Below are 27,168 nucleotides of genomic sequence, written 5' to 3' on the forward strand. Positions count from 1 at the left end.
GACGACCACATGTAATAAGCATAAGCTGTAGATTATACAACATGTCCCGGAAGCTATTGTCATTTCGTTTTTATGTACCAATCCGTACTTTCACACCGACAATCCGTGGTTCACAAGTTGGTGCTCAAGTCTGAATTATCTCCCTTGTCGCTGTTGCAGGAATCTGAAGAGCTGTCCTTTCTGTCAATAAAAAAGACCATTCGGTTTCTTATGGATAGTCATTGTATTCATGTAAGTATATACGTGCCATATATATCTCGTTTGGTTCATTACATTAGTGCACCAAAGATCCTGTCGCCAAAGCACCGCAATTAGATATGCAGAGCTGCGTCTCTTAGAAATGCTAGGATCTTCTTGTCGTTTGGTTCGAATCCCAGATTTGCTTTATTTCGATCAAAACGGCAAATTTCTACGTTGGTTGACTTTGGCCTCCCTGCAACATCAACCTGACACGCCGAGATATTACTGAAAAACTGTTGAAAGCAGCGAAACACCCAACTCTTTTCTAATTTACTTATTATTTAACTCCCCTTCATGCGATTTCAAACGGGAATGATTCTCGATTGCTACCCTCGAAATAATGCGTTTTTATGTCTGTGGTTGACATTAGAGCATTTTTATTAAACGGCATTTCGTCTTTTGTCTCATATAATATTACAACTGTGCATAATATGCGTTAACTTGGTATAAATCATTTACTGAATGTATGACGTTTGAGGTTAATATCATTTCCTTATCATGGCATACTGGACGTCAGGGTCTTCGCACTACAAAGAGAACCCTGATTGAAAACACATAATTTTGTCGATATTGTAAAATACAAACGTTTGCAGTAATGTTCCGTAGGTCACAGCAACCTGGCTGGTAGAATGTGAAACAAACCAAATCAAATATTTATGTGGTATACATTTAGCCAGACCGAATGGCACATTCTTTCCAAATTTGGGAATTGAGAAAAAACGGATACTCAACATTTTTCAACCAATCAAATTGCAGCAAACACTCCCATCCCTTTTCACAACGATGAATCGATCGGTCACTTTAAAACAATTTTATACTGGATATTATTTCCATATACACATCCGTCAACCTAAAAGTTTACCGTGTTTGGTTGTCCGCGTCCAAAGATATCGTATTGTCGGCATCCTTTACTTCAGCTTCCTGGGTTTCAACAGTTTTGATTTCCGTCTTCGACGTCGAAGCTCCCAGTGTTGGATCCTGTTCCGTTTTAATTTCGATCGATGGCGTTGTAGTTTTAATGTCAACCTCATTGTCTTCATTATCGGTTTGTGGTTCAACGTCAACGGCCTTCTCTCTGACGTCTGAATCGCTGGTTTCTTTACCATTTTCCTTTGGTTTGTGATCCTTTTTCTTGTCGGCAGATTTAGTCTTTCCCTGTTCCTCGTCGTCGACGTAAGCGGGGTTCATACAGCCGTGGATGCCGGCTTGGGGACGTCTCTGAAGCGTAGAGGCTTCAGTATCTACCCAACCGTTTCCGTTGTTTTTTTCATTGTCGACAATAAACGAGGTTATTCGTATGTTTCCGTCATCTTTCCCTACCTCCACCTCATCACACATTGATGCAGACGATGTATTTCCACCGTAGCTTCCAGCTCGTTGCCTGCAAAGACATTTAAGTGTTGTATATAACAACAAAGTCATAACTAATTTTGCAAAGCCAGAGAGCCTGCAGTAAGTCTCAAAAACCAGCTCGATTTGTTTAAAGATAATGAATATAAAACGTCAACGCCAGAGAATAATCAGATTCCAGTGGGTGTTAAAGTAAAAATATTGGTGACAAATATTTGTGTGCAATTTCATAACTGGCGCATATAATGATACATGTATTTTTAATTGTCAGGATACCAAATTACGATGGCATTAGTGTTCTCGGGGACGTCATGTAGAAATGGACAAGTATTTGAGGTAAAGAAAACAATAGCATACATAGAAAAGACAAAATACGAATACCTCAGCAAATACGTAATTTGTTGTATTTGGACAAAGATAGTGAAAATATATTACTGCTGAAGATAAATGAAATACGAAAATGTGTGTTTTCATTCAAATCAGGCATCAATTTCGAGTGAAATAGAAAACATATGCTCACTTGATAAACTAGCTACAAATATGTCACACAGCAATATAAATGTTGTTGTTTTGGGAAAGAGGTAGAGAAAACTTCTAACTGTCATCCTAAATATAATGCGTACATATGTGTTTTTATTAAAAATAAGGCATCAAATTCGAATGGAAGTGAAAATATATACACATTTGACGGACTAAATACAAGACACAGATCAGCAAATATAAATGCTGCTGTATTGTGACTAAGGCAGAGAAAATATATTTCTTTATACAAAGTTAAATGTGCAAGATAAGGCATCGGTTTTAAGTGAAATAGTGAATATATACTCATATAACAGACCTGTCCAAAATCACTGCAAATGTAAATATTGCATTATTTGGACAAAGGAAAAGACAAACTCACTGCTAATTGCTTCAATTAATTTCAACGTGCACATTTTCACACGTTTGAAACTGCAGCACGTATCGCGTTGAAGCCTCTAGGTTTCAATTTTCATACAATCGTTTTATCCAAATAAACCGCGTGGTATTTGAGTTTGTAAAACACACGTTCGAAAAACGCAAAGTTCAACAAACAAGTATGAAACATTTGTTTTGAACATATTTTACCACTGAAAAATAGGTCCAGCCGACCTTGATGTTCACATTTTACCGAACATAACCTCCTAATTCTTGCCTGCATGTTATTTCCCAAGACAAACGACGAACATTTGATGTTTCGCGTGAAGAGTATTCCTAGCAGTCTTTAAATTTGACATTTAACGAAAGGCCCTGCTTCAAAACTTGACAAAGGGGGGTCTTCAAATGCAAATATGTTTTCTCCCGCTGTCTTCTTGAATAAAAACGTCAAACATTTTATTGTATCATTTTAAGCCAGTATTTTCAACCTAAACCGTGAAAGTAATTAAGAAAACATGTCTTGCATAGCAAGGAGGTGATAAGTGCAGTGAAAGGTATTTATCGATGGCCACAAAGTTTTCAAATATTGAATCTGAGGGAAAGAAGACTGCTGTACAACTATAGCGTCTCGCATGGACTCCAAATAGTCAAATATGGCGTGTTTATCCCAGCTGTTTGCTCAGAATCACCTAAGCCCCGTCCTTAAGACCATCATATGCGGCATTCTCTCACGGATCCTTGACTCCGGCCTTGCAAGTCGCTCAAACCCGATATTAAATCTTTGTACGGGCACCGCTTAGCGGCCCACGATGCAGTGTTGACACTGGTCGACAGAGATACGACGTCAACCATTTCCTACACTTTTTATGCATGAGAATGCAGGGAATCTTCTTTTTATAACGTTCTCGTTTAGGATACATGCATCGCTCTGAAGTTCTGTACCTTGTACTAGAGGTAGTAGCAAATACTCCCGAGAAACGTGCGAAGGTTACGTTGCACTGACTAAATTCCTTATGATGATGTTATTGCTACTATTTAGCAGGATTATATCATATAAGAATCGTGTTAGATATTTTTATATGTATAAGATCAGATAAAATGTGTATCTTTTTATAAACGCGTTGTGTTTATATTGTTTTGTTGACGCACGTAGCAAGTAGCATTGACTTAAGTGGGATTTGGTATTAAGGTTAATATAAGTTCTTTATACTTGCAATGCATATTATCGTGTGTAACAGTGCTTGTTGTAATTGTTTTGTTTCACTCCACATTCACCAATATTGCAGCTATATTACAGCGGCTTGTAAATAATTGGAGTATTGACAAGACAAATCAGGTTTTGATAACATCATAAGAAAAGAATGGTGTCTATTTCTATCCCGGGACAGTTTTGATGAACGAAGGATTTGATAACCATTATGGTTATTGATAACATACTTGTATCACGGGATTCATTTATTTTACTATATGTATAGTCAGTTGACATACCAGTGCGTTCTTCATATACACTAATACATGTCATATGTAGCGTTGTAGTGTGAATGCTATCAAGCGGTTGTGTAATGCTTTTTCATATTGCGTGTTGTTGTGTTCTAAAACACTTCGATAAGACAAGTTTATCGTTATCATTTTCTGCTCTTTATATGTCTTTATTGTTATGCAGAAATCAGTTGGGGTGATTTTGTGATTTTATTAAGGGCTATGTAAGCAATACCAAAAATACCCATGGTTACTCGAAGATCCATACAGCTGCAAAATTCAATATAATGTCTTACAATTCCACAGGGCATGTATGATTTTGTACTTTTGTATTCACATATGTTTCACATGTTGTTGTTTTTCTTTACTTATATGCAGCACAACCTCTGCACTTGTACGGTATAGAGAGTGAGTATGGTTTGACGCCGCTTTTAGCAATATTCCAGCATTAACACGGCTGGGGACATCAGAAATGGGCTTCACACATTGTACCCATGTCGGGAATCGAACCCGGGTCTTCGGCGTGACAATCGAACGCTTTAACCACTAGGCTACCCGACCGTCCCTGTACACAGTAGAAGTCATTTAACATTAACATATCGTTTTTAGTTTCATCAAAATCATTAAATGCACTATCGTTTGACTGGATTTCTGGTCCACAACTTTATTGTGTGGTCTGTGTTGATAGCATGCACTGATGTGTGGTGTCAGGGAAAAAAACACTTGTTTTTATGTAAATTGTGTGTCTGGCGGGTACTACCGGTAGGGCAGTAAATGCTAACTCTTTTCCCGAACACCTGGTGTCATCACTGATTTTCAGTGATTTATTCTGGACTGGACAGTGACCTCTTTGCACGTACAAAACACAACCTTACAGGGTAGTGGCTGATTGTAACGACATACGCCTGGACCCCTTTACATACACAAACCACAATCATTGTCGGGTAGTGGCTGATTGTAACGACAACCCCCCTAGCCCTACACAAAACACAGCCGTTGTCGGATAGTGGCGGATTGTAACAACAGGCGCCTGGGCCTTTTCACATACACAAACCACAGCCGTTGTCGGATAGTGGCGGATTGTAACAACAGGCGCCTGGGCCTTTTCACATACACAAACCACAGCCGTTGTCGGGTAGTGGCGGATTGTAATGGCATGCGCCTGGGCCTTTTAACATACACAAAACACAGCCGTTGTCGGGTAGAGGCGGATTTTAAAGGCATGCGCCTGGACCTCTTTGCACCTACAAAACGGTTTTAAGGCTAGGAGGTCATGAAACACTGAAAGTTAAACCACATACTATGAAGTATGTGTGTTGTTCCCTATGTACACTGGTGAATATCAATAACAACTGACAATTGTTATGTTGCAGTGGTAACGTTTTGGCATCCCCTAATACTGTGGCAGAACATCTCTTTCCATTCAATACAGTAAATATGATCTATTTTCTTACAAGCTACTGTTATGGCACGTGCAAATATAACGTGAATTCAACCAAAATATATATGATAATTAAGAAAAGGTTTATTACACATATACATAACCTACGCCATGTACCCATGACTTTATCTATAAAAATACTTACTTCTTTCTCTCTTTCACCAGAGAGTATATGACCATTGCAAAGAACACCACAATAAGCAGAATGACCACCACGATGACCCCGATTAGCCACTCGGGTAACCTCGACTCTTCCCCTCCTTCTGCACCACCAGGACCATGCTGAAGACGACAGAACACATCGAAGGTTTGACGAAAACATTGATAGGAAGGGCTAACGGAAAAACATTGATAGGAAGGGTTGACGGAAAACATTGATAGGAAGGGCTAACAGAACACGTTGATTTGAAGGCGTAACAGCGTAGCACATGGATAGGAAAGACTAACGAACGTTAACACACGCACGAGTAAGAACAGAACACATAGGTAGGAGAGGCTAACGGACCACATTGATAAAAAGGGCAAACGAAACGCATTCATAAGAAGGGCTAACGGAACAAATTCATGTTAGTGGCTAACGAAACACAATGATGCAAAGGTTTAACGGGAAAAAATGGATAGGAAATGCTAACGCAACGCATTGATCAGAAGGGATGACTATGACACTGCCTTACACGGTGCAGTTTATACGTATGTGAATGTATTGATGTGTTTTAGGGCAACCGAATATATACAATTGACCTACAGAGCACATACTTCGTTATGAAACGTTCTTAGCACTTATTAGTCACTGTGCATGAGTTAATCGTTACTAGTTATGAAATCTGCTTCGGCTACATATATGAACAACTCACAGGACATGCAAATTCATAGCATAATTTTGCCCTGTCAACATCAAACATGACGCATCTGTTTCGAAAACATTCCAACAACGTTTTAGCGTTAAGTTAGCACATCCTCTAATCAAATGCAACCCAATGGGAACAACATTCTTGATTTTATGGCTAAAAAAGTTGAACTAGTGTGATTGCGTCATAATGGGAACGCTGTGATCAAAGGGATGATTCATACGAGTGCCACAACACAAGGTCGCACATGTTATTTAAGCAGAAAGATTAAATTGGACTGAAAATCAAATCTTTAGGACAACAACAGTTGTTTATTCCCACCGGGGAGAAATACAGTTATTGATTACAGCGTGTCTGGGATCTTAGGTCACCTTGCCACTTACTGGGGTCAAAGAGCGCCGAATCAACACCTGGTGGTTGAAAATAACAATGAGAGAAATATGGCGGGTGTAATGTCGAAGTCAAGCTGGAACATTTCAATACGCACATGTGTGTTGCAGTTTATAGACGAAATAGAAATAACATTACAGATAATATATTTGTATGTCTTTGAAATTGAAAATACTTTATAGTCCACATCTTTCACATGAAAATGCAGAAGTTTACTTAATAATTATGTTACGTGCTGAAGACACCACACAAACATGAACAACCCTCTAACCTAATCTGGAGACTGTAGGGGTTTTGATCGAAGTAAAATGTCTACTGTCTGATGCAATCGTTTAATGATTGTCATGCACGTATGAATTTATTAGATACCTTAAGAACATGATTTATACAGAGGGATAAAGATGGAAAGAGTTTGTACTTAGGTCTTCGAGCAAAACACGGCACAGTACGACATAGCTGTTCTTATGTCACCGGAAAGCCATGCCTCTTAATAAGTAACATGGTAGTTAATGTGTAGGCCCAACAATATGCTGCAAAATGTTGCAAAATGCCTCTATTTCTATGGAAAAGCTTATTATTACCGATCTACATTCTGCTACGAGTCTTTATTTGTTTCATAGAATTAGGACTTACAAATTAGACAAAACAAATATGACGCCTTTCTGAGCAAGGCGTCCATATTTCCTAAGCTGTTGACCATAACATTTGCACGTTTTAGCGCCATGATCAAATGTAGACGTTTCAATGACCTGTCCGGCGCCAGTTTCAATACCATTATGGATATGGTAGCTTAAGACATTAAAAGCAATGTCATAAGTAAACAGCACATCAATCTCTTCACTCTATTTCAACTACCAAGTAAATATATTTGAGGCAAGGAGCTTTGTAGACATAATGATCGTGAAACTCATGAACTAGGTGCTAAATAACAAGGTTTGACCCATAGCCTAAATGCTTTGCTTTCTGAAGGATTTTCGCTTCGAAGGCAAAGAATGTGGGGATCTGAGCAAACGGTCGGAAATTCCCTTCAAATCCAATACATAATCCTGGAAACCAGATGTCCTACCTGAAGATCCAGAGTCTGCAGGTCAGAGTGAAAGAGTTTCTCTAGTTCCTCATAGTCCAGAGAGTCCATGGCATAGTCTCCAACAAGAGCTGTTCGTACAAGCACTTCCACAACCAACTGGTCACCTTCGTTTGTCAGTGAGGTGACTTCCACGTCCTCTGTCCTGAAACACACACATCAAACTGGGACCATGACATCACTCGATCTCTGTGACGTCACGTCAGACATATTTGACCACGTGAAGATAACCAAACAGAGCATGTTTGTCATCCGAACCAGAGGCTTTGCTAAATTTGTCTACGCCTAATGTTAGACGGTTGACAGTATTTGATAATATCAATCTTTAAATGATGAGAGTACTTCTTTACACTTTTTTGATATATCAAACAGGTTGATTTGTAGCGTAGTTTAGTATTTGCGGAAATGTTCGTACTAGGTATTTTTTGACATTCTTCCCGATTTGAGAGTAAATGTTAAACGGGGAACATGGCTAGTCCGTACTACCGTGAGAAGTTGCAGTGACTGTCAACCTTGCGCCCCTGTGAATGTCCGGAGCCACATAGAGAACATACTTCGACTGTCCCGCTTAAAGCCCTGGACAAATACAAGCCAAGCGCCTGTCGGGGAAAAACTCACCCGAACTAGAAACTCCTTTACACGTATTTCGATTCAAAATTTCAACTGGAAATGTTCATTTGAGTAGGAAATATAATTCAATATTATCAGAGCGAACTTTCATTTTCTACAAACTGCCAATTCCCGGACACTTTTTATTAGTGAAAAATAAAAGTTCAGTTATCAGTTATAAAACCCCCCGAAATTTTACTTTTATTTTATGAACAAAAATAAACGTTTTGAAACCTTGAAAGGCGATTCATCAGATGTATTTACTATAATCCGGGAGGCTAAAGAATGTCTGTGTGTGAGTTTCTTCCCAAAATGGGATAAAAAAAGCCTGACCGATCCCACTAAAAAGAGGTAGAAGAAATGCCAATACCTTTTTGTTCGTGCCTGGCACGATACTAACATCTATTGATGGATATTTGCAAACATGAGTAAGACTAATCAACAAAAGACAGACATGTAAATAGCATATATATTTCAGTCACTTACATGCACCTCAACAAAGGAAGGTCATTACTGATGTTATTTTACAACTCCTTTCACATTCTACAACTCATTAGCTGCTGTGATCACTTGCGGTAAAAGACCAAAATAGCCCCGAAACATTTACTGTGCCTATATGAATGGTTTCATTAAAGACAATGTAAAGATTGATACAGACATGGAAATAAGTTAAGCACCACCTATTTTGTGTTCATATATATTCAACTTCAATATCTATTGTAAAAACATCATTCATATGACACCGAACTCATTTTGGCAGATGTCTAACATTCCACCGGTATTAGACTAACATATAGTCACTGAATTAAAGTGCAAGGTTAAATAAACATAATTATATATAGGCACCTTTGATTATTAAGCACACTCAAGACTCCTAATTTCAGAGCTGAGAATGGAATGAGTGTAGCCTGATAGAGAAGGGGGTAATATGTGGAATGGGGGTGAATGTTTTATTAAATATATGATCAGGAGCCTGTAAGAGAGACTACAATAGATGCCTGTTGAAAAGTTGGTACAAGAGCACTGTATGTTTCAGGAAGCAACTGAAAGGGATCTCAATTACTAGTTACTATTACCATTGAAAAGAAGTCATAAGATAACTAATTTTGAACTGTTTTCAACTTTTATTGATCTGCTTGATGTTGAAACCTATGTCCAGTTGGAGTTACAAGATGAAGAAGCTATGTTGTCATTTTTCTTTGGTGCTGATACTCACTTCTCACAATGTATTGATATAGTTACATGGGAATCTGTTATACTGATATTTTCTGCTTATGTACATGTACTTACACTAAAGCCTTACCTTGATTATGTCATCTGATCTAACCTTTTGTACTGTGTGAATGGCATGACACTGGTGCTACTGTCTTTTATTGACAATGTATATATGTACAGATAATATGAGTTTGTGTGAATACGTTTGATTAATTATGTATAATCTTCGGATTAACTTCTGGAGGAAATAAATCTCTCTCTCTCTCTCTCTCTCTCTCTCTCTCTCTCTCTCTCTCTCTCTCTCTCTCTCTAGTTACTATTACCATTGAAAAGAAGTCATACGATAACTAATTTTGTTTTATATATTTCAAAATAAGTACGCACTTTATTAGGAACAAAAATATCTTCCGTCAAAAAATTGATACCGGATGTAAGTACAATTTTGGCTATTTTATGTAGAAATATAAAGCAAGTGATGCTTTAACATTTTCCTCGGTGTATGGAAACGAATGGGCTGGTGGTATTCAAAATTGAATTTCAAAGACAAAATAAAAGCGACAAACCCCTTTTCATATTCATAAATAATTTCTGCTAAACACAGCTGAGTGTACAATTCCGACTGTATCATGAGCATGTGTTTATGAATCACTATAATATAGCGATGAAAAACAGGTTAAATTTTTTTTAGTAAAGTGCGAAAGAAAAATATTAGTTATGAGATACGATTATTTAACCATGACATGTTTATGTAACAAGAGAAGTTACCGGTACATGTTCATTAAATGTACTTAACCAAATATCAAAAGTAAATCAAGAATAGCAAATGTGAGAAAGATTACTTCGAAACCATGAGGATCTATACTAGTATGTTAATGATAACGATGGCACCTCCCTATCCTGTAGAGCAACTTAAATGATTTCTTGTCAGGCGGATATAATAAACAACGGTGGATTCTTCAATTCGAATATATTGAGCGATATTTTGAGTTAATCAAGTTCAAAGTAATGAGGTTTTACTGTAAATGTATGTCATTCCACTGTATTCTGATCATAGTAATGACACACATTCGACTCCTGTTATGTTAACCTAATTTCAATTCTAATATGATGTTGACACGACTTTGTCCTTGTCATATCATTGACTTTAAACTTATTCGAGCGATATATCGAGTTCTTAGGTAATGTGGTTTCACTGTAAATATATGGCATTCACCTTTCGCTCTTGTCATTTTTCTGACATTTTAACTTTGATTATGTTCTTTGACTTTAAACATTTTTGACAATAAGGTCCAAGCTTATAAGCCTAAGTTAAATTAAACTCGACAAAAAGTGATGCTCTCAGTTATTATTTATGACATAATTAAAAGTGCAAGTTTTGTCGTGTCCTTAGGGGAATGCTAAAAACAATGCCATGAACTGCCTTTGTAAACATGCTGAAGCTAATGGAATGTTTGTTATGAATCGATGCTGCGGAAGAAAGTTGAAAAAATTGCTGAACAAACTAACGTCCAAATAGAATTCAATTACATCCACCAACTGAACGGACAAGAACATCTCCTTATCTAACAGTAATAAGCATTCTGTCACCTCAACATGGCATGTCTTAAATGACATACTTTTAATGAATGTTTGACGTAAACTACAAAAACACGGGTTTCATTGTTCTGAGGACAGTTCGACATTCAATTCATATTGTAAGCATGTGAGTACCAATATGATTTGACATTATTTCAATTCAGAAGCTATATTCTTTGTTACCTTCAGCTTTATCATTTGTTTCTGAATAATAATGCAAAAGATAGCTTCATAGTTAGGAATCCGAATCAGATCATTCCATCATGATGTGTCAAAAAATATGAGAAACATTTTTCTTAAAAGAATTATAATTCAGAAGAATGACACTGTATAAAACAGATAATATATATATATATAGTTATAGTTATATATATATTATCTGTTTTATACTTTTTTATATAGTTTTTGAATAAAGCATATGTCTCATGTTTAAACATAATTTCAAAATAGATTTTTAAGTTGGTAAAAAGTGACTCATATGGAAACACGAGCCTGTTCATAGGAATTTTGCGTCACTACAGATTTAGGCATGCAATGGATGGCATATACTGCACACTGCATCAATTGTGTCGATGATGCAAATAATGTTTGTTTGCTTTGTTTTTGTTTAACGACGCATTCCAGCTGTATGATGGTGGCCTGCAAGTAGGCGAGTCTGGACCAGACTGACCAGTGATTGATATTATGAGAAACGCCTCACGCCGTCGTGGTACGATGACACCTAATCAATAAAGTCACCTAACCTGACCAACTGATACGTTTAGTCCCCTGATCAATTCTGACATGGAATCCCCCCCTGGGGCACATTAGTCAAACTATGTTGGTATACATTTGGCACTTATTACTTTCTTCACTCATCCAAGCAGTGCCAACAAAAATGTTACGGAACTGGTTTAATTATTTCTTACCTGAGAGGTTTGTCACTATCTTTGCAGGATGGGTTCGCTTGACATCTTTCATTGACTACCCTCGTTAATTCAGTTCGGAACTGAGTAAGTCGGGATTCAAACTGTTGGTTAAAAAACGAACGATGTGATTGTGTATGTAACATTTGGGTCAGGTTAATTGACAATAATGTGTTACAAACATTGAGTGAGTGAGTGAAAGAATGATTGGTTTGATTTGTTTAAAGCCAACTCATTGTGGTAGAAAGTCTAAAATGACGAAGATACTTCACGTTTCCCGCTTGTTTCTTACACGGTGTTAATCACATTCTCTTACTCACTGCCATTGGGACAACTAAGCAACCTTTTTTGCTCCTCCTTTCCTGCTGTTCCGCACTATACATATTGTTAAAAAGTATTATGCCTCTGGATTATGCATACATATCTCCATCCATACCTGTTCTTTTTGCACACCAGTAAGCCTAAAGATGAGGACATCTTTTCGTGGAACTTGGTCTAACTTGTAGTTATCCTCAATCCTGACGCCCCTTGGAGTTGTGGGTTGTTCTACAAGAACATTTGATAATTATGTCAATACTCGTCTCGTCTAAATCATTAGCGGCTATATGAGTGAATAATTTAGCTTATTTAACGCATCGATGAAATGCTTCACAATTGCGAATGAAGACCTGTGTCAAAGGAGAAGGCACTTACACGGTAACTTATAACTGGTATAACGGATTTATTGTTACATGTCTCAACGTATGACACGACGTCCCTGTGTATAAACATGTCGTCTATACGTATGAAACATACATATATCAATGTAACACACAACCTTCATTGTGTGGGTCAAATCCTGTACATGTTGTTATTCATTAATGTACAAATTCACACATGTAAAAAATCTCGGTAAATTGTTTTCCTAGTTTCTTTTCCAAAAATAGACGTTTCTAAGGATACGTCATGTGTATTCTGCATGTGATTCATAAGAGACGTTTACATAAAATCTTATTTTTTTCAAAACGTTCAAATTCTTACAATACATTTTGCCAATCGATTTTCTCTTTTGCTAACCATATTATTGCCCGTAGATATCGATATATACTCTCGACCTTTGAACATTAGTACGTTATTTGAAGAGAGATATCTGCTGGTGAGAGCAAATGTCACAGAACGGGGACGACCAATAACGGTAACACCAATCTACAGAAAACGCCAGTACGAATAGGAATTTTACTGCGTGGGTGATTAAGAGTACTAGAAGAAGACATCTCTCATACTCAGTAGCGATTACTGAAAAAGATGGAGTTATTAAAACAACGGCGGTAACTGGAACTGGGGGAATGTAAAGAACGTATATTCCGTCCGTGTTGTAACATTCTTATTTGCCCCAACATGACAATATCAACTCGCTGAACCATTCACCATCAACATCGTCACGTTCGGTTTTAATGAAGCTTGTTATGCCAGCGTTCCAGTATACTCTGTCGTAGGTGATCACGTTTCATATAAAAAAGTGTGATACAAAATATATATACAGGAAGTATATTAATTCTTAAGATTTTGAGCTAGACAACCACTACCTTTATGTGGACAACAGACCACCACATAATCCAAGATGATGTGAAGTAGTGTCAACGCTATTGGGATATAAAAATGTAACGCGGTACGGTGTTCCCTTGGGTTTATGTGAAATTACTGATTGTGATCCCGCCACGCCCATCGTCAGCAAAACACTAGGTCAGTTAAATAATATTACATAAAGAAAAGGGTTTTTGTGTTGTGGGCATTTGAACAAATTACAGTGTGAGAAATAATCACATCTGCACTCTGTGTGTTTCCAATGGTATATGCAATGTAAAATATGCATAACATTGATAAAATATGACTTTAAAATAGCATTTGCAATAATTTTATCCTCATTGGGTGAGTTTGTCTCCAGATAATGTACTCTAGTTTTAAACATTAAATTGAGTTCTGTACTTGTATATGTGTTTAAGCGATTAATTCATTTTATATGCAAATATGACAATATAAACAAAACATGTATATACACGTATACAGAGATAATTTGTTTAATAAAAATATTAATCCTTATAAATTTTCCGGGTTATTTTCAAAATCTGATGACAAACTCTAAACGTTTCTATCACCAATACATATGTATTTTTTGTGCTCAGTTAATTGCATATACAGAATATGCAAATATGACAAGAGAGATTACACAGCTGTACACACGTATACAAAAAGAGAATAAAGATGTTCATTCGTAAACGAAGGAATACATGGGTTTATAATATTACACATATGAACAAAAGACATTCAAGAACATGCAAGATTGATACACTTACCATCAAGATCCTTCTCAAAGACACTGAAGGAGATATTAAATCCCCTGTATCCATCACCCCCCATCAGATGATCTGACGTGAAGTGCAACCAAGCATTACTGGCCTTCACAGTCAATGTGAAGGACCGGGTGATGTTCCCAGTGTAGGTAGTGAATGGACCATCGAAAACTTCTTTACCTTCAAAGTGGGAATATGAAACACTGTGTCAACTCTTGAGTAAAAGCACACTCTCATGAAACAAATTATACGTGAATATTTCGTTTCCAAGGTGCGAAAAACTAGTACCACTAGTAGGACATGGAATGCAGTATGAAGATTTATATACTGTATGATTGAGGACTGGAACCCGGATCTTTTACATTATGAACACAATTTTCGACCGTCCATCTATTTTCTATCGTCCTTAATCAGGTTATTGTGTTTATTAGAATATGTAAAGGGATTTCATATTTTGTTGATGCATGCGTTAAAGTTTCTGCGTTGTAGTAGTAAACGATTGCGATTTCGATGTTTTCAACAAACCTTGACCAACAAGAACGAAATCGCGGCCATCTTGGATCCTGAGGTCGTGAAAGGTCATATTTATGTAGGACCCAGGTTGGCCAGCGATGGTCCAGGTACACTCGCTGTTAATGGGGTAGGGTTTCGGATAGTTGACTGAAGTGATGGCACCACTTTCAGAGTCGAACACATTGCTTGTATTGCAGATAGCTAACAATATAAAGTGAAAACGCTGATTAACAATATCATTTCTAATGGACACAAAATATCACGGTTCCGTATGGTTTTACTGAAACACGTTACTTTGTATACAATATCACTACAAATAATAAAACAATTATCTGAATGTGGATTATCATTAAATATAAAAACTATACATATGTTCCATTGCTTCATTATCACAACATTATGTGGAATATGAAACCTTACAAACCTCTTGGAATAATCTTGTAACGGATAAAGAAACCCTTAGCAGTTATTGTGTCATCTGAGTAGAAGTTTATCCACAAGGAGTTGGCGGGGACTATGGTCTCCCTCTCATGAACAAGATCGCCAAAGAGAGTAAGGAGCCTGCTAGTTGGAGCCTTAGCTAGGAGGCCCACACCAATTCGGACTTGGTCGTATACTTCAGTCTTGAAACCCATGATGCTCATCTGGATAACAGAGTGGGCCGGGGCAGCGATGTACCAGGTACATTCCTGAAAGGACAGAAATTACTTTAATTTCATGCAACAATATTCACAAATATTATGAATATGTGGCAACACACGAAAGGATAACAGGAAATTCGAATTTAGTAGCATTTGTAATTATATGAAGCTGTTAACTAACTTTTCCTTTTTTCCGATCATCTTTATCAGTTCGATATGTTTTAGTTCGTCATGTACGTAGAAAAGGGAAATGGTTCCTCTCTCACAGTAACATGTAAGTGTAAAATGTTACGTAACATTTCTAATTGTTTAAATTTACCTTATGTTTTCACGCTGTACCTTAACTGATAAGCCATTTCCGAATATAACTGACACCAAGGTACATCTTCAGTTCTAAGTATCTGACGTTCAGCATTTGTAAGGTTAATACTATTTACCGTTGAACTGTAAAGCGATTAGCAATTGGTTAGTTTTAACTGACGGTTCGTGATATCCGACTTCGTTATATCCGGTCTCTTTACCTCGTTAGTGGAGTAATTCCTGTCGGGGTATCCGGGAGACGAGACGTTGCCCTCCATGTCGACCAAAAGACCGCCACAAGTTGTATTGTCAGATACAGGGAATGTACTGTCTGAAATAGTTACGGATTCAAATATTAGATTTTGCTACATAGGCTGTTAATAGCATTTCTTTATTATACAATATCAACAAAAAGTGGACACAAGAATGAAACCGGATGAACAGGTACAAAGGTATACATACTTTCATTTGTTTCCTCAAACTCAAGAGACACTTGCGTAAATCCATCCTTTTGCCTTGACTTAAGTGTCAGCCACAACTCTGTTCCCTTTACAATTATATCCGCTGGCAGTTTGGTCCCCGTGATAAGCCTCGTAGCTTTATTTCTCGCCATACCTACTGCAAGTTCCAGATACTCGGATCCTAATTCCAGTTCCAACTTTCTAAAATGGAGTTTTATATTTGGTCCGACGGGGGTTCGAACTCTCCATTTACATGTTAACACCTCGGATGAATTTGCTCTGGGTAGATTGTCCGGAAAGATAATCTCCCCTGACGTCCTTGACACATCATAAACGCAATCAGTGAACTTAGGTGAAGATGTGGAAAGATCCTGAGAGATCCCTCCCGATGAGCCTAAGGTGGAATCAGCGTAATGGGTTTCTGCAACCGTTGTCTGGCTAACGGTACTGCTATCTACATTTGGTGTTACAGACTCATATTGTGTACTAGATTCAGATATAACATGACTTGAATGAGAATTAAAATGCCGCGTTTCAGAATATGCTGTTTTGGGTTCTGAATTAGTAGTTTCCCGCCATTCCTCTTCATTGGTACTATAAAAGGCGTGTGGATCAGTGTTAGATGATTTACTATCATCACTATAATAGTCGTATTGGTAGTGCTCAGTTGTACCAGAATCTGCATAACTACCTAGACTAGAGTCAGAATTCTGTGTACTACTGTCACTGGATTCATACACGTCGTTTGTTTTCTGAAAGAAAGTCCATTCAATCAGAGGTGAGTCCGTGAATCTTCTTTCCAGGTGCTGTCCGGTTGACCATGTCTCGCTGAACTGGTCCATCGAGGTACCCGGGGGCCTTTGTTCAGCTGAAAGGATCATCATCATCATCATCATCATCATCATCATCATCTTCATCAAAAGACAGGCAAATATCTTTAGACTTTGGCTATATTGCACTTGTATAAACTATTGTCCCTTCAACATATGATTCACACGTAAAACCTGCAAAGAGTAAGGCAAGGCAAGCTATGCCCATATATCTTAACAGGCACATAAAATGTGGATTTGGCTCTAAGGTCCTGTTGGCATATGTTGAAAGAAAATGAAAATGTGAAGTTCTACTCTGGGGCTTATTGGTTCCTTAAAAATTATCAAGTCACATAAACCGAATCATGTTTCTCGTCACTTGGGATGGAAGGTCGAATTTAATTTTTATTTCTATTCCCAAATACTCAAAACTAAATTCATAGTTGTACTAAACAAACCTTCAAGGCTTCAAAACAACAACATTTCCTGACTTGATCATGAACGACATAACTTGTGAGGCCAGAATTTAAGGAAGAAGTTCAAATTCGGAATTAAAAGTAACCCGAAAAGCGAGGAACCGGAACAGAATTTAGCTTGGATTCTTTTTTTAAAAATACTTCAGGGTCGGGCCGGTTTTTATGGGCGGTCGTTGATGAGAAAAGATATAAAAAATGTAGCTCAACACTTTCCCCGTGGAAACAGAATAGTGTGTACATGTATGTACTATAGTTGAGGTTATTCTTTGTTGAGGTAATTGTTTTTTACGTGATTCTGGTACTGTGTCTTTCTCAGTGGATCACATCTTTTCACATGTAGATTTTGTAATGGCGCTGCGCATCTGTTTTACACCTTGCAGATGTAAGTCAGACATGGTCGAGTTTAATTCTTCCAATACGTTACAGACATTTCTAACCCAATGATGATAATGTTTTAGTTTAACCCATCCTGTGAATGCTACCGTTAAGCCATGGCTACAACAACATTTGTAGGCGACAAAAGAAAAGGAATTATGTCAAAACACTTGAATTTTTAACTTTGCACAACACTATCCCACACGACAAGGAAAAACGGCATTCCATGATCCCTGGGGCACGTGGCCCTAAACGTGGCAACTATAGAATTCCTGCTCAGATTGGCGAAATCAAAACAAAGAGATTTGGCCAAGATGTTTAATTCAAGGTTCAGGAAAATCATTAATTAATGGTCAAATAGCCAATTCCCTTGCATTGATTGAACTACAAAAAGAGACCAGTGTAGGAAGTAACAGAGGCCGATGAAACCGTCTCATCTGTTTCATATTTAGATATATGCAATCAGATTAAGATGCAAATATACTATCCACAAGGTTATATCGAGCAATATCTTTCTACTCAGATTTAATAGAGGGTCATATGACTCCTGTTCAAAAGTTATTTCATCAAGGTTACAACATTCAAGGCCTCATGTCCAAATTCGACGCATCAGTGACAAAATGATATCTGATGCAAATCCCTGTTTTGACTTGTGCCATATGTTCCATGTTTATTCAGGTGAATTGTCCGCTTACCTTTACATGTGTTTATGACTCGTGCCACAGATGGAGCAGAATACGCTCATCTTTTCGCGAAAACCTTGTATCATCACTATTTGTTAGTGATTCATAAACCCGACTTATGATATAGTCGTACAAAGGTCTCTCCTTTTAGGAGAGACTTCTTATGATAATGGAAAGAGTTGTTTCGCGTTATTTATCTATATCAACATGATGTTCTCTTACCGGATGATAGCACAAGTGTATCCCTGAATCGTCGTTAGAAATAACAAGTTGTTATCCAAATACGATCGTGTCTTCGAGAAACATTCATTTCTACAATTAATACGTTTTTACTGTTTAGGGTGAATGTAATACAGTAAATGCTTGGCAAAACTATTATCGCTTGACACTGAGCATTTTATTTATTCTTTGTTAAAGAAAAGTGTAACCAGTATTGTTGCTTGACATGTGGGATTTGTAAATACAGAATAGTAAATAGTGACCATTATTATGGTGATTTCCTCATTCCGCTAAGAAACTAAACATATCGCGGAATACACTGAGTGTTATCTTTAAACTATAATAACAAAACGTGTAAAATTTCATAACTCGGTATATGAATATAGCAATTTATTTAGAAGCAGAATGAAAATTTCAATTAGTAAATACATGGTTCCAAATTTTAAAAAAAATATAACTTTGAATCAGCACTTAATGAAAACGTATTTAGACTCTTGGTACATCATGTAGAGAAACATAAAGAGATTTTAATCTTTACATACATGGACCTATGTTGACTGGACACGTGGCTCAAATAGGTCAAACATGATTTAACTTTGGTGAAGTAAAAACCAAGAAAGAAACCGTTAAGTTTTTAAATTTCGAAAGCACATAACATGTTCTAGTGCATGAAAACAACGGACATATTTACAATGTCCCATGAGTGACGGCGGTGCACACACTTATCGACCCACCGGTTAATCTCTTGACATTACAGCGAAGAGTTGCTCCATTCTCACCAACATCCATGGGGATTTTACATATTTCCCTTTTGCTTCAACAAACACGTATCTTTTTTAGTAGCGTAATTTGTTGAGAAATAGCGTTTGATCGCTGATCCTCGCATTGGTAAATAAACACATATGTGAGAAGTAGCAAAGTCTTCTTTGAATCAAACGCCGAGTCGCCGGTTGGAAATTGCGACCAGGTGAGCAAAAATACAGGAGGCCTTCGTCTTGCCTGATCAATGTCATGAACGACCGAAGCGACCCATAAATACTCACTTGAATAGGAGTTGGCTTTATCATTATTTGTTTGTAATTTAATCAGTATAAAACGAATGTGAGTAAAACGTTGATTTATAAATTTTACATGCGAGTGTGCATATGGTTTCATCTATAAGACGACTGTATGATGATCATATATACATGATAATTGAAGTGGATAGTTTATCGAACATATTAGTGTGTTTCTGTGTCGTTTACTGGTATATCATTTCTCAGAGATAACAATTGTGATTAGAGAATATTTTTCGGCTGACATATGAAAGCAAGGGCAAGCAGTGTACAATACTGCCTAACGTGTCCTAACAATGTTCAAAAAATGGTTATAAGTCAGAACTACCCACACAACAGCATGATGTACTCATGTTTAATGAGTACTTAACAACAAAATTCATTGTAGAATAATTTAGCTCTATTTTGAAGTAGTTTTTTGTCATGTTTGTCAAATGTCACATGGATAACAATAAAAATATTGTGTTATGAAATAGATACGCAACGTTGAAAAGAAGCATTAAATGATATGATCATTTATCTTCAATTTCATAACTAAAGTATATAGCTGAATGTGAGATGTACCAACTGCTGTCCACTTAATCTTAGATGCCCCATACATCTACGTTCTTGTGACACTGCATACGTAACCTTAACGTAACAAAACATTGAAGTAACACTGGCGTTACAGGTGTATCAGGCATAACACACAGTTTAAGCATGCCATTGTTCACATTGTCCCCAAATACGTAACGTGCACTGACGGATGTTGTAGCTTTGAGAAGGAGGTGAGGCGAGGTGAACTGGTTCAACGTCGCTTTCAAGATATTAGTTATATATTGACGTTCATGCACGTGTGTGTGCGTGTGCGTGTGCGTCCAGACTAATGCTGGTTATATAGTGCTAGCTCACTGAGATTTCATGCCGCAGTTTAACATGGATACCCCTTTCAGTATAGTGACTCCGAGCCTACCAGTTCGTGTTCTATCCCCTTAACGCCGCGCATCAGGCATCTTGTGGTATGACGCGACCGGGGGATCGAACCACCGACGCTCTCCCGGTAGACGCCCACGGATGCGGTCTGTGAGGAGGAAGATGAATTGAACGGAATACCACTATCATTTAGCAATATTCTGTCTTCATAACAAACATAACGGCTGTCGTTTCCATGTATCTTATGTATGTAGATTGGTGTCAATATTAAAGCTATATTATTCTTCCCATTAAGCAATTGACCATAATATACACTGCATGTCTTGGATCGGCCTCGTTGGTCCCGAAACTGTCGATGGTGCCAAGCACTTCAAGTTAACGATGTACCATTCTGCTTTTTAGTTCTTTAGTAAAATAGGGGCGGTCGGGTAGTATAGTGGTAAAAGCGTTCGCTCGTCACGCCGAAGACCCTGGTTCGATTCCTGACATGGGTACAATGTGTGAAGCCCATTTCTGGTGTCCCCCGCCGTGATATTGCTGAAATATTGCTAAAAGCGGTGTAAAACCATACTCACCCACTCACTTTAGTAACATACCTTCCTGTTTGCTTTCCAAAATATATTACTATGTGTAAACCTACCATTATAACTATGAATGTGAGTATGTTCTGCAATTTGACTTTTCACTCAGTATGAATACTCTTCATAGACAAGTATCCTTTTTCCTCAATCCCAAATCTGAATAAACATACACACTGTGAGAGATACAGGCATTACTTACAACACACATATAATATACTGTACCTCACAAAGCATATAACGCTACGCTTTCTCATACTTCTGACGACTTATCAGAGGTGTCACTTTCAAGTATAAGTTACAACCTTAAATGTGTGTTTTCCAGGATAATCGGCGTCTGGTAGCAGGTAAATAAGAAAACAAAAGAAATTACTTTTCAGGCTTTACATTTCAATAGGAATATACCGTTGTTGCGTAAAAGTAAGCGTTGCGTCGTTTGACCTTCTTGTGATATTTGCTATGGGCGTTAGACTGCATGCCTCTGGTAATGGGAAAAACGACGTACTTCCTTTGTTAAAGACTAGAGAAAACATACGTTTTCTCGCGTATTTGTTACTTTCTGTGTTTGTGCTTTGACAATTAAAGAAATTAATTTCCTTCTTTCAGTTCTAATATTTTGGACTATTTATTATAATTAGGAGCAACGTTTCGTTGTAGGTACTAACAGCGTTATCAAGCAAGTACTTGAAAACGTTGTTAGAACCTACACCGAAACGTCGCTCCTAATTGTAATAGTGACTTAAAAGTTTAACTCACTCACTCACCTAATTGTAATAAAGAAGTTGTTCATCAATATATCTTATCCTCACCTATTTACGTTCCTGTTTATTTCACGATTCACATAATTGAATCACTATTGCTTTGTGCAACAGACTTTTATATATTGGTGTATGTACATGAAATTGAGCATTATGTATCATAATTTCAAATACTTGTGAATGCACATGAAATTGAACATTAAGTATTATACAATCATATAGAGGTATATGGACATGAAATTGAATATCATGAATTATACTTTTATTCAATGGTATCTGTACATGTAAGTGACCATTGTGTATCAAACTTTTATACAGCGGTGTATGCTCATGGCATTGAACAGTTTGTATTATACTTTTATATATTGGTGCAAGTAAATGTAATGGAACATTATGTATGATACTTTTATACAGTCGTGCACTAGTATATACATGGAATTGTACAGTATATAACATACATGTACTTTTATATACTGAACTGTATGCAAATGGATTTGAACATTATGTTTTATACTATTATATAGTGGTGTTTATGTATGGACATGGAATTGAACGGTATGTTGTATTTTACCTTTATATACCAATGTATGCCCATGAAATTTAATGTTATGTATTATATATATTATTATACGAGCATATCTGTCATACTGAATTTACGAAACGACTGTCAGAATTATTGTTTTTTCCAAGCGAGAGCGAGGGTAATACATGCATTCTTACACGATTTTCGTAAAATCAGTATGACACACATGCGTGTGTAATTTCTTTATTTACAATTATTTCTTTATCCGCTCGAGACCTTTTTATCCCTTTAGAAAAAAATGCATTGATCACGTCTAAGAAAACCACAAATGTCGAATGACGTCAATTATTTTCAGCTATGACGACGTTTCTAGTGTGACGTTAGTCCAAACTTACGTCACAATAACATTTGAATGACGTCAACAATGATGATGTAAACATTTCACTGGTGCGTTAGAAATGACATTTGCACTCGTGCACCTACGATTTTTATGAACTCGGTTATCTCTAACCCTATGAGTAATAAGGTTTTATACAATCATTGGTGTATATACATATAATTGAACATTATGTATTATACAATGGTATATGTACATATAATTGAACATTATGTATTATATGTTGATATAGTGGTTTATGTACATGGAATTGAACAGTATGTATTATACTGTTATATACTAGTGTATGTAAATGGAATTGAACATTGTGTAACATAAGATACAGCACAAAATGGATGCTATCATCATAAGTACATTTTTCTTCCGGCATTCAATCTTATTATCAAATTGAACCATGTGTTAACATTTTAAAGCTTTATAAAGCAACAAAGGCACAGAGTATGGAATCGTGCCTCTCATTAGCTCCATCTCCTTAGACTGCATTGACAGAACACCACAAACTAACGTCACCGAGGCAAGATATTAAACACAAGTACTTCAGAGAACATTTGTCACTCGTCCAAAATCATCTTCGAATGAACAATTTCTAAAGCATTTTGAAAATATTTGTTTCACATTTGTTACCTCAGCAGATTATGAACACGTTTCATTGTTGACCATGTCATATACACTGTATACCTCAGCTAACGTCCTTTGGGTTTAAATAAGAATATGCAGAGGCTTAATATTGAAAACTAAAGAATGACCAATTCATCGGTCATAGTTTATGCTTGTAAAGGAACTAAGATATATCCTAGAGTCTATATGATCTGAGCGTGACTACATACTGGATCGATACATTTTACACATCTTTGTGGTATAAAAAGGAATTGAAATGTAACTTTCACAGGGGCCAGCACGCAAATTAAACATAAGTTTTCATGTACAAATATGTACATTTCAGAATGTCGATGTTTTCAATTAGAAAAACGTTTTGTTGTAGAATCAAATGCTGACTGGCAGATATAGAAGAAATGTCCAACTATATATCGACCAAAATAGTATAAAACACATACTGTACAAATACCGCTGTAATGAGCAGTTATTCATAATTTGGAAGGGTCTTTATATGTATGTTATGAAATAAAAAAGAAGAACTTGCCCAATAACATTTGAACAGAGGATTGTATTTTTCTCTGCTGCTTATCATTATGATGGATATGCACATAGTATACATTGCACAACATTAAGCCGTATGTTAACATTACAAAGAAATCTTACCTGTAGTAAAACTATCAGTTGATATATATCCAGGTATTGTGAAACTTATTACAGCTATTATTGCCGCCATTGCCATCTTTGTGTAATGCCGAACCTCTCGGATAAATGGCTCCAACTATTCGTCCCCGTTTAATATTTCTCTGTCTTTGGCGTTCGGTCTTTAGTCAACTTGGCATGGAGGACCCCACGGTACGGTACTGGCTGTCAAACTGTCAAATGGTTCCTCCTCGAAGTCTAAACACTTCATATTTGTCCGAATGTCGATTTGAGATTAGCGGCGGATATCCGCCATTTCGTTGGCTAGGGAGGATTTCTCAAACGATTGACAAAGATTATCCGCCTTTTTCAGACATTTGGCGATCAGAGGGTCTCTGTACTTTCCCGAAAGTGCGCGAGACGAAGGGGATCAATGTATTTAGGCATGGTTAGGATTGCAGGGAGTTCTTCTGTCACTCACTTAATCCTGACAAACTGGCATCCTCGCCTTACACTCGCAATTATTTGGTCAACAGTTTGAGTTTTTCAAGCAGGAACTCCTGGTATTCTTTGGAGCTCAAATTAGGTTTGCTCTGCGTGCAAATAAACCTTTTCTCTCAAACATAGATTCTGAATTAGTTAATTCTTAACACCAATAGAACACAATTTTCCTCTTATGAATGCCATACTCCCCGCATCGTGGCTATCATATATGAGAATTCCATGTGGATCAATGGTGGGTTCGAAGGAACAAATCAAAGCCTATGTGAAAAAACATAGAGCATATAATAAGAAACACTAACAGCATCTGTAGGTCCACCTTCTCCCAAAATAACAACAAATGGACCCATTGTTTCGGGTAAGGGCTGGTCGATGTGGTTCTAAAGGCTTGGTATTGTAAAATTAGCTTTGGGGATTCTAGATGAAATATGTGGAACTTAACGTTGGCGTGCTAGTCGACAAATTAGACAACAACTATGGTACATACGCCCATTTAAATAAAAGTTGGAAAGGTTTTTTCTCGCTTTCAAGTTTGTAGAGAGGTCTTGTGGTATCCCTCAAACACGGACTGGGAGAAACAGCGCTAATTATCTGCGGGAATGTTCACGTGATCTTTGCAGCACTGTTTTTTTTCTTTAAAAAGACTTTCTCATATGCTGGAAATACAATTACTAACGTATTTCAGTACGAGTTTCAATTTGCGTTTATTGAAAGAGGAGCGTACAACTGGAAAGACACGATTTGTCTGTTATTTGCAAGAACGATTACAATGCATGTTAATTATACATATTTATATATCTCCCCTTGTATCTCCCTCCGTTTGAGGGCAATATTCTACAAAAATATATCATGTCGACAAAGGAAATAGAAATCTTAAGAATTTAATTTAACATTCGTATTTATGTTTAAGTTTCTAGGCCACTTCCCCCTAGTTGTGACATGTTTTGTCTCATTTTATTTGTATTTCCATGATCAATCAAAATAATACATTTAATATTGAATACCCTGTTATAAATAATGCTCGTTATACACTGGTGATTTAACATCAACATAAACATAAAACAACGCATGTAAAAATGCTTACAGACTGAGATAAATTATCACACATTACTGTAAAATACTTTCAGTAAATACAAATGTAAAGTCCCAGGACATGTAATGCATTCAGTGCATTTTTTTTTCGTGAACACCTGGTGTCATCACTACTTGTCAGTGATCCATTCATGTAATGATCATCCCTATTTTGCCCTTTCCGCCCAATGGAATCTGTTTCGTGGGATAATCGAGACTGGTTATTGTCGGGCGTTGACGTTTTATATTTAAATGAACATCTAATTGGAAAAAAGAACAATCCAACAAGAATAACAATATTATAACACGTTGCATTTCGTTTGTTTGGGATTAACAGCATTTTCCTTGATATATCTATATGTCTTAATTTTGTATTAGTTTGTTCTCCTGTCTTGTATTAAACAATTAAACGTAAGAAATATATCCTGATATGTCTTTTCGTGTTTTAGCAGTGCAATGTCAAAGTGCAATATACACATTGCACGTTCATTCCATTGTGGGAAAGTGGATGAATATGTACTTTCCGATGAGACACAAACACTCTTCTAGGTCTTTGCTTTCTAAATAATCAAATGCCATGAATGCATTCAATTTGAGAATGGACAATAATGGTATAAATATAATCATGGAGGACAAATTTGAAGTTACCGTCTAAGAGGCATGTCTCCTATTGGGTTCATGGCTTTTATCAACATTTTATGTCCCGTTTAACGTTGTTTCTAAGAACTATACATAAAAAAAATCATATATTCTCAATAAATAACACAGAGCTCATTGATTTCTGTAGGTGTAACTTCAGTTTCACTTGATATCAATAAGGAAGTCAAAGCGATGGTGTGTCAGTGGCTGAGGTTTACCAAACAGACCACTGTTGATTATGTGGTCTAACTTCCATCGGAACATGTGCTAAAGAGAAACAGCTGATTAAAACAGTAGTCTGTTTACGGGAATTGTTGTATTAGTAGTATTGTGCAATCGTACTTGGGCCAATACTATTCCTCTTTTGGAACTGATGTTACCTTGCTGCGGATGTTATCAGATCTTACAAATGAAGTCTCACAAACAGATTTAAATACACGTATTTTATTTATTCAAGACCTCCGCTGTCTATAAACGCCTTCGTTTTTGTACACTATAGCTTCTAAGACAAACCATCAGATATATATTATGTAATCATGGCATCAGACTCGAATCCATAGCCTTGCACTGTATTTGAATATTGCTTGTGAGATCACCAGCGCTGTTACGCTTCTAATTGTTTTGGACGGGTATCTGTTCACGGAAGCATATACGTGTA

The 27,168-nt window shown here is 36.9% G+C and overlaps 1 protein-coding gene across 1 annotated transcript; it reads right to left on the reverse strand.

Moving 5' to 3' along the window:
* Positions 1–110: 110 nt before the first annotated feature.
* Positions 111–24,399, reverse strand: LOC139478728 (uncharacterized). The gene is made up of 12 exons (XM_071261337.1): positions 24,324–24,399; positions 16,280–17,146; positions 16,039–16,148; positions 15,301–15,565; positions 14,889–15,077; positions 14,367–14,543; positions 12,470–12,579; positions 12,037–12,137; positions 7,712–7,874; positions 5,553–5,689; positions 1,103–1,621; positions 111–180 (listed from the first exon to the last, which is right to left on the reverse strand). The coding sequence occupies exons 1-12, from the start codon at positions 24,397–24,399 to the stop codon at positions 111–113; spliced, it is 2,784 nt and encodes a 927-aa protein (XP_071117438.1).
* Positions 24,400–27,168: the final 2,769 nt, after the last annotated feature.

The sequence above is a fragment of the Haliotis cracherodii genome, unplaced genomic scaffold, assembly GCF_022045235.1.
Source record: "Haliotis cracherodii isolate W230 unplaced genomic scaffold, xgHalCrac1.p SCAF_4, whole genome shotgun sequence".
Classification (NCBI taxonomy): Eukaryota; Metazoa; Mollusca; class Gastropoda; order Lepetellida; family Haliotidae; genus Haliotis; species Haliotis cracherodii.

Excerpts from the sequence above, each read along its gene's own strand:
- LOC139478728 (XM_071261337.1), bottom strand. The coding sequence starts at position 24,399 with ATGGCAATGGCGGCAATAATAGCTGTAATAAGTTTCACAATACCTGGA. Across the intron at positions 15,566-16,038 it reads GGAATTACTCCACTAACGAG|GAATGTACCTGGTACATCGC; the intron begins GTAAAGAGACCG and ends CTGTCCTTTCAG. Across the intron at positions 12,580-14,366 it reads CTTTGAGAAGGATCTTGATG|AACAACCCACAACTCCAAGG; the intron begins GTAAGTGTATCA and ends ATGTTCTTGTAG.